General features: G+C 39.4%; 2 protein-coding genes across 2 annotated transcripts; one reads left to right on the top strand and one right to left on the bottom strand.

Moving 5' to 3' along the window:
• Window positions 1-1,376: 1,376 nt before the first annotated feature.
• On the top strand, window positions 1,377-8,199 carry neto2b (neuropilin (NRP) and tolloid (TLL)-like 2b). The gene is made up of 13 exons (XM_068602460.1): window positions 1,377-1,578; window positions 1,692-1,760; window positions 2,886-2,942; window positions 3,386-3,541; window positions 4,048-4,296; window positions 4,471-4,518; window positions 4,650-4,777; window positions 5,070-5,171; window positions 5,444-5,570; window positions 6,191-6,304; window positions 6,848-6,978; window positions 7,087-7,179; window positions 7,256-8,199. The coding sequence occupies exons 1-13, from the start codon at window positions 1,377-1,379 to the stop codon at window positions 7,703-7,705; spliced, it is 1,926 nt and encodes a 641-aa protein (XP_068458561.1). The 3' UTR covers window positions 7,706-8,199.
• A 1,469-nt stretch (window positions 8,200-9,668) lies between these two features.
• Window positions 9,669-13,210, bottom strand: si:dkey-30c15.2 (uncharacterized protein LOC558938 homolog). Its single transcript, XM_068602621.1, has 12 exons — window positions 13,178-13,210; window positions 12,989-13,032; window positions 12,529-12,592; window positions 12,263-12,394; window positions 11,443-11,547; window positions 11,300-11,349; window positions 11,080-11,199; window positions 10,917-10,962; window positions 10,620-10,691; window positions 10,317-10,470; window positions 10,147-10,229; window positions 9,669-10,056 (listed from the first exon to the last, which is right to left on the bottom strand). The coding sequence occupies exons 1-12, from the start codon at window positions 13,208-13,210 to the stop codon at window positions 9,904-9,906; spliced, it is 1,056 nt and encodes a 351-aa protein (XP_068458722.1). The 3' UTR covers window positions 9,669-9,903.
• Window positions 13,211-13,445: the final 235 nt, after the last annotated feature.

The following is a 13,445-nucleotide window of genomic DNA, read 5'->3' on the forward strand; positions in this document are numbered from 1 at the left end:
TGTGTGTGTGTGTGTGTGTGTGTGTGTGTGTGTGTGTGTGTGTGTGTGTGTGTGTGTGCGTGTGTGTGTTCATCTTTTGCCAATTTGATTCACCCTGGGGTTGTTACTGTTGAAGGGAAATTGGTCCCACGTTGCTGAATAATAATGGCGTTGGAGACTTTGAAAATATGTCCCTTGGGCTTTCTGAAAGGATACTCTTTTGTGAAGTTTAATGGCTGCTGTCCTTTTTTCTGTCACACTTATATTTGTTTTACGTGAGAAACATAAATACAAATGAAGAAAATAAGATTATTATCAAAAGTAAAAAATAGTAGTTTTGACTTTTCAAACATAAATAACATACATTAAAAGGAAGGTAGACTCACACACTGTGTGAGTAGTCGTTTAATAAGACCATTCTTTGAGATACTGCTTAGATTTTAGATGTTATACTTGCATTGAGTATACTACTTTATTCAATTTACTATATTTCAGAAGGAATCCGAAGACAGTAGTTGGAAGTTACTTTGCAGAATAAGATTTAATATACAATAGATTTATGACACATGATTAATAAAGTGCCCAAAGTATAGTGTGGCGACAGTGTCCACTGTTCAAAAGTTGTGTCACTTTCCAGTAAGTGCAATTTAAATGTAAAGGACGTGAATTGTTGTTCTATAACAACAACAGTAAACAGGCTGGTATCATATTTTCTCTGAGAACAACGTTTGGCTGATCACATTCGGGACATTACAATGCCCACTGTTTAAGGTCGTACTTCTTCTACCCGTGCCTCTTCTTATCTTATGCATACCAGTTTGTTTCGAAGAGTCACAAACTGCTTTAAATGGCTGCTAAGTGTGAAAGTGATAGGACATGATGGGGGATATCACAATAGCTCTTCTCATTTGCTCCCAGGCCTTTGTCAAAGTGAGAATGTCTTCAGCCGCCAAGAGAACCCCCGACGTCCTTATCTGTGCGCAATGTCGCTGATTTAACGAGCAGCCACAGATGCATATATCCGGAAGTGGAGACAGGTTCAGATGTAAAAGGGAACTAACTCTCCATCCCACCAACTCTTGACTTCAGTCTTCATCTTCCTGCAGCTCCAGAGAGCTTGTTTAAGCTCCAGGCGCCGTGTGTCCTTCAAGAAAAATGACAATAGACAACAGGGAATGTGCCCTGGTGTCTGCTCAGCAAAGAAAGGCAGTGTGACTGATTTATGTGAGTTTTTTTGGCACCGGTGACCTGTGCGTGTGTGCGCGCACTTGTCTTCCAGACACTTGCCCTTATCAGCTAATTGTATTTCTTTTTTAAATGTGGTTATTCCTGATGCAAATGACTATTATGCTAAACAGGCTATGAGGGATAATCATATAAGCGATTACTCATCTATGATGATGCACATGCGCAATCAGCTCTTCTTCCTTCTCGCGCCAACTGAGCTCAATCTTAAACCCGCGAGCAGCCGCAGACAGATCATCCGTGTATTTGAGAGGACAACTCTCAGACTGCTGGACTTGAGCTCTGAAAGAAATGCGTCCTTGCACTGGAGAATTGACCTCGTCTGTTTCTTTTCATTATCAGAGAAGACTGATGGTGAGTCAGAAGTTGTTGTTCTTCTCCAGAAGCTTCTCTCGTTTTGACAACTGGAATTAGGATGAAAAGGTGAATCTAACACGCTCTAATGCGCACTGACGGAGGGATGTGAGGGACACACAGTTGGCCAAGTTTGAAACCAAATCCCAGAAAACGGACTTCAGTTGAGAGGATGCGTATCGGTGAGTAGGATAATCCATATTTGCATGATTTAGGACGTTTGATGATTTCTCTAGGAGAAATGCAACAGAGGCGAGATTTTAAAATCTCTGATCATCTTTCTTCAGATGTGGTTGATCGACACACTCTTGACACCTTTGTCACAGACTTCTGTTTTTTTCAGGTGCAGTCTGCATTTTGCACCAAATAATTATCAGAAAGAAAACAAACCAGTATGTGCCTGGATTTTTACATTCAAGAGACATTTAAAATGATGATGATTGATGATGCACTCTGCGAATAAAGTAAAGACAACGTTTAAAATGAATACATGTAAAAATAAAAAAATTAAAAAAAATTGAAAGGGGGAAATCTCTTCTATTCATCAACATGTGGTGTTCTAGACAAGCGGATTTGGGCTGATGCTGCTTTAGTTCCTCGTCCACACTCACGCTCATAATTATGTCTTCTGTGTTCCTGCAATGTATTTAATTTAGAGCCCTTTGTAAGCAGTTTCAAACAAGCGGAACATACAAACAATAAATCATCAATATAAACTGATGCGACTTTCAGTGCCAGATGCCAGTTATTGTTTAGGAAAATGTATTTCAAACTCGTCACTTCCCTCGTACACGAACAGATTACACCCTATAGGACAACTGCTGTTGTTTTATGCCTTGCAGCTCGTGAGTGGATGTTCACAGGAACCTGTCAACACGCCACTTTGGTGAAAACTCAAAGAAACATTTTAGTGGCCTGGTGCCCTTGGGCAAGATGCTCTATTTAGGTCATTTTATGTAATGGACACAAATGTGGCACAAAACATGACTTCATGACTCAAAGACTTATGAATTTCAGACAAGACAGCAGATTATTATCAGTGCCTTTCTCTCGTCCACATTACACAGAAACCTTCGGGGTGAAAAGGATGATGTACAAATAGAAAGAGTTAGGCAAGCAGATGGTGCAAGCAGTGTGTCCTTGTTCTCTCCCTATCAGGCTTTTCAACCGCACTTGCTTGACCTGTTATATACATTCAGAGATTCATTTGAGACACCAAGCACAGACACACAAATCCTGCTAAGCGCTCTCTATTTCCTTGATTCCTTGATTTACTCTAATTCACACACTATCTGCTTGTTTTGCAGTGTGGCTATTTCTCCTGTTTCTTGCGGAAGGATTTGCTCTGGCGCAAAAGACTAAAGGTAAGATTGATACATACCCTCCTTTGATAGAGGAACTACACTAAAGGGACACCCCAAACTTATAAAATACATATTTTTCCTCTTACATTCAGTGCTATTTATCCACAACAAGGTCTGTGGATTGACTTGAGTTACAATCTTTTGGCGCTTTAAGCACCATAAGCCGAGTACTTTATCGTTCTGTTATTTTAGAGAGAAGGAAGACGGCTCGATGGTCAATAGCTCCAAAACTAGTCGACTCCCAACAAAACAATGAATTGAATTTGTATTTAGATTTTGAGGGGAAATGTCCCTTTTCTTCAAACAAATTCATTGACTTAATGATCACTGAAGCTTTTACACAATTAGCTATTTGCTGACTCAAAGGTTGTCTTCACGTTTTATCGTCAGCTGCATAAACAATGTTTCCACCATTAAATAATTCTCGGCTTTCATACATTCAGATGGAGGTGCAGAATCAAACGGGGTTAGACCTCAACGGCCGCAGCAATCTCATCAATGTGGAAACTGGGTACGAAACACAGAGGGTGGCGCCTTCAGTTCCCCTAACTACCCGAAAACATACCCCGCCAACAAGGAGTGCCTGTACGTACTGGAAGGTAAGCAACAACAAGTGCTGTTAAACAAGCTGAGCTCCTGTTAAGTTTCTGTAAATGTTGTTCTGATGTTAAATTAGGTCGGATCCCTCTGATGGAAATTAAAGGGAATCCCTAGAACAAAATAACTCTTTTATTTGTAATGATCAGTCTTGGTCACAGTGGTGTTTGGCTTATTGTTATTTCAGTATATATTCTCTGTGTTTGAATGACCAATGCTAAAGTTTTCCTGATATTGTCTTTAAAGTACAAACACGCTTGCAGGAAATAACCTTTTCACAGTGCTCTCCTCATTATACGGACACCAAAGGATGCATCAGATTGTGTTGTAATTGTGTGCACCAGTTTTCCTGTAATTGCTCCTGGACCTCACAAAGCAGTCTGACCCACAGCAAATTATGGGTAAAAAAAGGAGCAAATGTTTTTCCACTGCACTGTCCATTCTCTGGTAGCATTATACCCCTGAATCCCATCTGTGTGCAAGTGATGCATCACTCTGCTTCCCTCAGCCCTGCCCCGCCAGCGGATAGAGCTGCTGTTTGATCAGACCTTTTACATCGAAGCGTCATTTGAATGTCGTTTTGACCACATCGAGGTGCGGGACGGTCCCTTTAGCTTCTCGCCACTCATCAATCGCTTCTGTGGCTCAGCCAGTCCCGGACTCGTCCTCTCTAGCGGACGCTTCATGTGGATCCGCTTTTTCAGTGATGAAGAGCTCGAGGGGAGTGGCTTTCAGGTCCAGTACAGCTTTACAGCAGGTGATTAAAACACAGTGGGAGGATTTTATTGATCCTTGCATGGAAATTTTCTCCCTATAACATCCTGACACGTAGTGAACGTTCAACCAGTCTTTTCAAATAATGCTTTGATCAAATGTCTCTGCTGTTATTAGCAAATGAAATGTATGTACTTCCACTGATTTCCCCCAAAAGATCCTGAGTTTCATCTGCACGTGGGAGGACTCCTAAACCCCATCCCAGGTAGTGCAACCACACCGCTTGTTATATCTCCAAATCAATAAGTGACGCAAAGTCCCGGCAGCTTCCTTTCACCATCGACTCAAATAATCTGTTTTCCTTTTATCTGCCTCTTGTCATCGTCCGTGGGTCAGACTGTCAGTTTGAGCTGACTGGGGCTGACGGCTTGATCCGTTCCAGTCAGGTGGAGGAGGATTATAAAGTGAAGCCAGACCAGGCCGTTGACTGCATCTGGACTATACGAGCCCCTACAAACAACAGGGTATGGCAAGTTATCTCATGCACAACAGCAGAATACGCTTTGTTTCTTTAAAACCACAGATAAATGCCCTTACAGTACAGCCAGAGTTTGAGATATGTGTGCGTGATGTATAAAGCAAACATATGTATTCATAACACTCAACATAAGTACACATACAGTTAAGCTAGCCCAAAATTATGTATGTTTGATCCTTTCATGTAGAGGTGCCATTAGACGTCATGTCGTATTATAGCAAAGCAAAATACAAGGAACTGCAAGAAAAATGTACATCTTTCCTCACTGCTTATTCCAGATTTACTTGCGATTCTTGGAATACCAGATGGAAAACTCAAATGAATGTAAGAAGAACTTTGTGGCTGTTTATGATGGCAGTAATGCCATTGAGGACTTAAAGGTAATGTATTTTAAAACATATGTAATATACATTGTGCTACTGCATTCGTTAAAATCAAAGAACCTCAATACGATGTATATATGTATATGTATTTGTTGTACATTGTATTGCATTGTACTCTGTTTTTCTCTCCTTTTGCTACACAACAGAGATTATCTTTTTTTTCTCATTTAAATTATAATATCACAAGTTGCAACTGTTCTACAGACCTTGACCTCAATGAGACTACACATCCAAAACTGTACGAGAAAATGATGTGTGGTTTCTTGCAGGCCAAGTTTTGTAGTACAGTAGCTAATGACATCATGCTGGACACTGGTGTGGGAGTAGTGAGGATGTGGGCGGATGAGACAAGCCGTCTCAGCCGGTTCCGGATGCTGTTCACTTCTTTTGCAGACCGTGAGTTTCCCCTTCAGATTATTCTTCACATTTGTCATTTGACAGTTTTGCCATTGTCCTTTTTGTTTAGTTTCTGCAACTGTGACAAGCAACAGTGTGTACTGGACTGAAGAGTAAAGCTGTCTTCATAGCAGTCGTATGAAGAACCCAACCCAGTCACTAGAAAGAAACACTGGCATTGTACATTTCAGCAAACCACGGAGTAGTTGAATGTTAATGTTTCTGAACCAAACAAATGTTTCATATCCGCCTTGTAACACTTTTGCCTGAACACACTCCGGTGGTTAATGTTTTGAAACAATTGGTTCAGTTTAAGCAACAAAAACACTTGGTTAAGGTGAAAAGGAATATCACGGTTGGTGTATTTAAATAGTAGCATAAGAAAGTCCCTGAAGTCCTTGAAGGGACTTTCTTACACAACATTGTATAACAAGCGTGAAGATAACTTTTACTTGTGGTTTCACATGGGACACAAACAGTGGTCTCCTGGGGGAAGGCCTGTGTTTGCGAAACTTAAAAAATATATAAACGCTGTTCATTGAAATGATAATTATAAGACTTTCCTGTTTTATGACCTGCTTTGTCGGTATAACTTACTGACACACATGTTTGTGTTTCAGCACCCTGTTTAGGCAGTGCATTCTTTTGCCACAGTAACATGTGTGTCAACACTTCTCTGGTGTGCAACGGCATACAAAACTGTGTCTTTCCCTGGGATGAAAGCAACTGCAAAGGTACTCCAGTTGCACCAAAGCCCTTAGCAATTCTATCTTAGAAAGTCTGCTGTGCTGTATTAAAATCTGTTGTGTAGCGTTATGTAATATGGTAAGTCTCTGTTGTGTCACACCTGCTTGAGGATATGTGGCTTTAAAATAAACACTCAGACAGGCTCCTCCTTTTTCTTTTTTTCAAATGTATTTTACTCTTCTCTCTAAATTCCACAAAGCATATTGGTAAATGTTGGACAGCACAGAATATCCTTTCAAAATGTCCTTTTAGCAGGGAAATCATGATCTCATCGTCTTTGACACCTTTCCAGGAAAAAGACCATTAAAGCATTTTTGCTGCTTGGTGGCTCTTAAGCATCTCAATTGATTGGGTTGGCTATTTATCAGTAAAACTAGCTTTTAGTGAAGGCTGTGAATTGTCCTTGGCAACCGAAGATACAGACTGTCCTGATGGGAATGGCAACAAGTAATTGCCTGAAGTGCTCTCTGTGCCAATACATGTCTCTTATATTTTATCTCTCCTTGTCACTCTTCATATCCATCATCTAGAGAAAAAGAGCAAAGGTGTTTTTCACCAGATCACAAAGACTCATGGGACAGTAATATGTGTGTCTACGGGGGTGGTGCTACTGCTCCTCATTGTGTCCATCCTGGTGCAAGTCAAACAACCACGAAAGAAGGTAATATATAGTAATGTTATTTGTATTATTTAGTGACTTAACATCGGTGTAGAAAGAGCTAAAAAAAAAAAATGGAAGTGTGTTCAATCATAATCTGGTGTTGGTTAGGTGTTGGTACGTAAGAATAACCTGTTCCACCGAGGCGACCTCCAGGAGGTGTTTGACCCTCCACATTATGAACTCTTTACTCTCAGAGACAAGGTTAGTTTGAATACTTTGATACATTATTTGCTGTACATGGGAATGTTTCTTATACGTAACAACATTATGTTTTTAGGATATGTCTGGAGACATTGGGGAGTTATCAGAAGAACTTCAGTCCCTGCAGGCGCTCAGGAGGTCCTCATCAGGCTCACGCTGCATTCACGAACACCACTGTGGCTCTCAGGCTTCTGTCAACTCCGTCAACGCTGGTCAAGGTGCACATGACATAGGCAGAGGATCCATGGAGCTTCCCCCTTTCAGAGGGGACCTTCAAAGCTCATTACCTCCCTTCAGGGACTTGAACAGCAGTATGCGGAAGAAGAGCTGGCCCAGTATGAAACCAGGACGAATGCAAGGCCATCATAGTATGGGGGATAGAGCGATGGGCCGGCAGGATAGAGTGATGGAAGAGGACGAAGAGGAGGAGCAAGATGGAAGGTATGATGTGTATGTACGCAAAGCAGGAAGCCGAAGAGGGAACTATGAAATGGCCCAGCAAAGATCCTTGTCCATGGACTTCTGAAAAGAAAAGACAAGCATGACGCTGTAAATACTGTAGCGACAACTTTTCAATCAGAGCCACAATTTGGAGGCAATTTGACTTATTTTTTCACTCGCCTCCGACACAGGGAGGTTGGGAAATACAGGGTCTGTTACAGAGCAGTTCTTCAGGTTGAAAAATAGTTCAAGGTACTTGAGCACTGCCGTCTATTTGAACACTGAAACAGCTGATAGGGAGCTGCTATCGTATTTGTGATCAGTGTAAAAGTGAAAACCGATTATGCTGTGTATTGTTCTTGTTTATAATGTTTTTTGCTAAAAACATTTTACTGTAAAGCAAATAGATTCTGTTTTTTAATGTTTTCAGTCGCTGTTCGCGATCTGAATAAATGTTTTAAGGAAGTGGTGTTACAATGTAAAAACCTAATCACTTTCTTAAAGGTGTGCTGGTTGGAACTTCCCTCATAAATGTCATTATGATGAAGAGTACTGTAATATAACCACTAAAATCACCAGACTGTTTGGCATAACCTTATATTTCATTTTCGATTTTGTAGACACAGAATTAAATGATCTGGTTTTGAACTTGTCTAATGGAGATTAAAAAAAACAGACCTTGAAAAGGTTTTGAACTGATTAAGTCAGAGATCCTTTCCTGTCATTTATTTTCCTCAGGACAACAAATTTAGTGGACAGTGTCACCTTTAACAGATGGCTACAATAGACTGCTTTAAACATGTTTCATCCCAATGATGAGTTTGATGAGGGCGTGTTTAGAGTGCCAAACTACTATGTTAACCTTGAATCTGGAGCACAAAACACATTTAGAAAGCCAGAAAGTGATTTTTAAACCACAGCCTCGGAGTATACTGAGCAATTCTGCGTGGTTGGTTCATCATATTCAGAAAATTCACTGAGCAGATAATCAATGGAACAACTATGCATACACACAGAGACAAACATGAACATGCAGTACTGTCACTGCATTATGGGTGCTTTTTATGGCTGTGAGCCTCATCACGCTCAATAATAATTAATACAATAATAAGGTTTGCTCTACTTGGCTACTTTCTGCTCATGACCAAAAGAATAACAATCAGAACCGACAGCTGTTAAGTGTCAAATGTGCTTTCATAATGGCTTGTACTGTTGGTTTTGTGTTTAAAGAAAACAAATCTCTTTCTTTCCCAGGTAGTGTAAATCTGCTGAGGGTTGCTGTTTTAGTGAAACTGTGGAGCACTGTCATTATATTTGATCATGTCAGAGGATACTATACAAGGGTCTTTTCCATTCCTCAACTAAATTTATAATGAACACAATGGAAAAACAACAAAAACTTGTTTCTTAACAGATAAATCATTTTGGACACAACTCGCCTCATAAAACTGCGTTAAGTACAACCCTTGTGTTATATTGTGTGTCAACCTCACGTAGGCGACCATGTGACGTGAAACAAAGAAAGTGAATATCAAGTTGACATTACAGTCCAGTAGATATATAAGTGAGTCAGGTGATCAAGCACCAACAGGTTGGCCTGCAGTCTGTCAATCATTACTTCAGCAAGACCATGTAGTTTAGGATAAAATAACATGAAAGTGCACTGTTTCACAAGACCACAATAATCTTTATGAGATACATTTATGGTTGCACACAGACATGACATAGCAGATCATTTGTTCCTTCTTTGTCTGCAGCAACTAGGCAGTCCTCAGTGTTCAAACTCAGAAATGTCCCTCAGACTGAACTGTGTGTGTTTTAATAAGCGACACATGCTTCTGAAATGACACAATGCTGTTGGCATATTATGCAACCATAACCGGTTTTTCATTCTTCTTGTCTTGAACTCCAGAACGACTGTCTCACAACAAATCCATTATTTAACACTTAAAAAGGTTTTTTTTTAATCACATACATTGATAGCATTTATATAAATAAAATGAAATAATAATTTTACAATTCATCCAGAAGTCCTTTTTGTCCCCATTTATGAAAAAAAAGTCTTTTTTAATTCTTGAAAGAAAATCAGCAACTGACACTGTTTAAAGAGTCTTTGTGTGTCTTTCATCTTTTTTCTTCTATTTCTTTCAATCCGAGGCCCACGAATGAAATCAGTCTAGATTGACATCGAGTCATGAAGCGTGCATGCAGTCAGTCTGCCTCAGGCCAGTATGTTGTTTCCAGAGCACAACAAATGTCTCTCAGCGCGTTTGGACTCAACAATCAAAACGAGCTAGTCAGTGATTCATCAAAGAAGGCCAGGCGTTGGTGTGGCACCAGCGGTGTATTCTCCCCGAGGACGGCCTCCGTGAAGTTGGGCCGTGCCCAAGCGTAAACCATGCTGTTCAGGAAGCCTTGCAGCGACACACTTGCAGCCTGAAATAATTCAAGATAATGTAATCTGTAACTCAGACATCAGATGACATTCACATTTTCTCATTTACGTTATTGTCTTCTGAAACATACCTGCACCATATAAAGAACAAATAGGCTGCGTTGTTGAATGTTTGTCCAGATCATCAAGGTTGACAGTAGGATGAGGACAAGAGCTACAGCAGGAAAAAAGTACATTAGATTTAAATATGTGCGTGCGTGCGTGCGTGCGTGCGTGCGTGCGTGCGTGCGTACGTACGTACCTGGTGTCCAGCAGAATAAGATGACGAGTACCATATTTCTTGCTGTAGAAAATGTTCTTTTCAATCTCCTTCTTGAGCGTCCATCTCCCTCCACAGGAAATAGCCCTTCTTGCTTAAGTCTTTCATACATTTTACCAACTTGATAGTAAATGACCTGAAACAAGAAACAAAAATGATAACAGTTGTCCTACACACATGTAAATACCTAATTCATGGCTTTAGATATTACTGTAAAATTAGTTAAACAAGTCATAACTATATTGACAAAAAACTGTAAATGTCAAATGATTGCTTATTACTTACAGAGCAAGACAACATCACTGGTATCACAATGACGAAAAGAAAACCTCTGATGAAAGTGTTATGATTTTTTTCCTGGAAAGAAAATATACATAGCTTAGATACATTACAGTACAAACTATAGCAAAAATGATTTGAGAATAAATACAATATCTAACAATGTAGATCAAATACACTACAATTAAATACTAATAAAACAAAGGCTTTCAAATTAAAACACTGCAAATAAAAGTGAATGTCTATACAAAGAGTCTTTTAGTTTTAAAATGTGTCAAAAATTGTCGAGAGTTTTATGCTCACATTTTCAGAGCAGGCATCCCTCCAGACGTGCAAGAACAAAATACAACTAAGAAAAGAAAATCAAAAGGTCAAAAAACTCAGCTGAACAGATCTGTTTCACTTCTGTTACATATTTGAAAACAGTGACTTTAGAGTAAGTTCATAATAAAAGTTCTGTGCTCACCTGGTGCAGTATTTGGTATCATTACTGACACTCAATGAACTGTCAGGGATTGGAGTCAGCGAGGTAGATTCAATGAAGAGAAGGAGCGCGTATGCTAAGTACATTGTGATGGGGACCAACCTGTGACGTAGGAAACACAGGGATACAGAATTAAATTGTGTACACTAAGATGATGTCCAAAATTGCTGGAAAGGTAATTTAGGTTTTACAACAAACTCACCAAACAAAGGCATATACAGGTATAGCGACTTTTTTCCGTCTACGCCGACTCTGTAATCAGATAGATGGGGAGAATAACGTTATTTAATTGGTTCTTGCTGTTTTTGCACAAACTATAATCCACAGATGCAGTGGAGGCCTCACCTGCACCCCCTCGTCCTCTGTTGGGCTGGCTCTCCACCCTTGGATTGCGTTTTTTGACTTCCAAGCGTAAACCACCACAAGCAGAAATGAAATGAAATAAAATGTCTGAAAGAGAGTGGACAAACACATAGAAATACAACTGTCAAAGATAACAATTTATTGCAGAACAATATCCAGTGAAACAAAAATATTTTTGTTCTCATGCATTCAGTTATTACATTTATATAAGATCAATCAGTTTACAACAGAAGTCCTTGTTGTACTTCATTAATAGTTTGTTTGAATAGGTTAAATGTTTTGAGAATATCACTCCAACCAATGAAAATATATATATTTTTGTCTTGGGGTCACTTCATTTTTATCTGTTCAGAAATTTAACCTTTCTTTGAATAACTATTTTACTTTAAAGGCTAAATGTTGTCCAGATCTGTACTTTGAAAGAAGCCACAATCGTAACTGAAGGAAACTAAAATCTAGTCTGCCCGTAACTCTTATCACTGTGACATAACACAGCAGCAAAACTGCCAACTCATTTGCTTTATAGATGCAATATAATGAACAAACCGTTTTGACTTATTCTACTGCTCAGTCTTAGTTACAATTCTAAGTAACTGTACTGCTGTGATCAGACAATAGTGATCTGGCCGTCAAGAGTTATCAAAATCTAAGTGGATGTATTTTCCCAAGCCTCTCTCAATGTTCATATCTAGTTGAAGTAAGTTAAACCACAGCTCTGCCCCTGTTCCCACCAGGATACCATTGTGTAAATGATTAAGAGTACAATAAGAGGACGGACAAAGTGAAAGTAACTGTTTCTCACCAGTGACAAAGGCAGGCTGTATTGGCAGATGGCTACTCTGTTTTCAGCGCTCACTTTGTTCACGACACTGGTGCACATCAGGATCAGAGCAGCCAGCAGGTCTGCCAGGGCGAGCTGCACTAGGAGGTGCACCTGCAAAGAAATGTATATAAAGAATGTTGCTTTGCTCTAAAACTCTGAAATGCATAAGAAGACCAAAATCTTCAAATGCTCTACACTAAAACACAAACTATAAAAACTATAAAAGTACAAACAACCTGTCTCACCTGTTCTCTTAGGTGCCTCCATCTCAACATGGAAACCACCAGGACAGAACAACTCCCAATGACACTGCGGTTAAACAGAAATAGGTGGAGTACAATAAACCGAGGGACTCGTAAACTCGTACACAGCAGCAGAGTGAATGAGTTCACTAAGGGATGTTGTAAGTTTTGATCAGCTACAAATATCTTGTGAATTACAACTCAGTACTAAATGCAAATTCTATTTACATATCAGGAATATCCATGATAGAACAGACACATAGGAATACTAAAGAAAGCCAGAAAGAGAATTCCCGCCTCTTCTTAATTGTGGCCATTCTAGTTTGGCTAATCAGAAAACTGAACTTATAGCCTGATGTACAACTCATTTAATATGCCATAATCTGATTGCTATAGAAACTTTGTATGTAAATAAATAACAGTCATTGCCAATAAAAACAAAATGAATAACAATGTATTTTACCTGGGAGTGAGTAACACTAAGTACTCAACAGAGAGAACATTAATCTAAAGAAGAAAACAGAATTCAAACATGTTACAAGAAATGTACATATTATTTCCATCCTAATAGTTTTCATTTAAAGCAGTTTTTTTCAATTTCAATGATTCAAAGCATTCACAGATAATTAAGCTGTCAAGTGTAAGTGCCTACCTGATGTTTACTTAGTGTACCATTGAGCTCCATGGTGAATTTCCAATAATCAGTCTATTCAAAAGTCTAAATGACCTGTCTCCATAGCAGGTCTTCGGGAAAATATGATTTCTTGTCAGGGCACACCTCTATAAAAGTCCACACCCTGTCACATGCTGCTGTTTTGACTCCACCTGCTTTGAGTGTGTGCTTAGTGGGACACTTTAAGATGGAAATCCTTTGGCGGAATGGGAATTTCCTTGGTTTTACCACGACTCTTTCAAGAAAT

This window comes from Clinocottus analis, unplaced genomic scaffold (genome assembly GCF_023055335.1).
Source record: "Clinocottus analis isolate CAN_PGR_092001 unplaced genomic scaffold, fCliAna1.0.p SCAF_6, whole genome shotgun sequence".
In the NCBI taxonomy this organism is placed as follows: Eukaryota; Metazoa; Chordata; class Actinopteri; order Perciformes; family Cottidae; genus Clinocottus; species Clinocottus analis.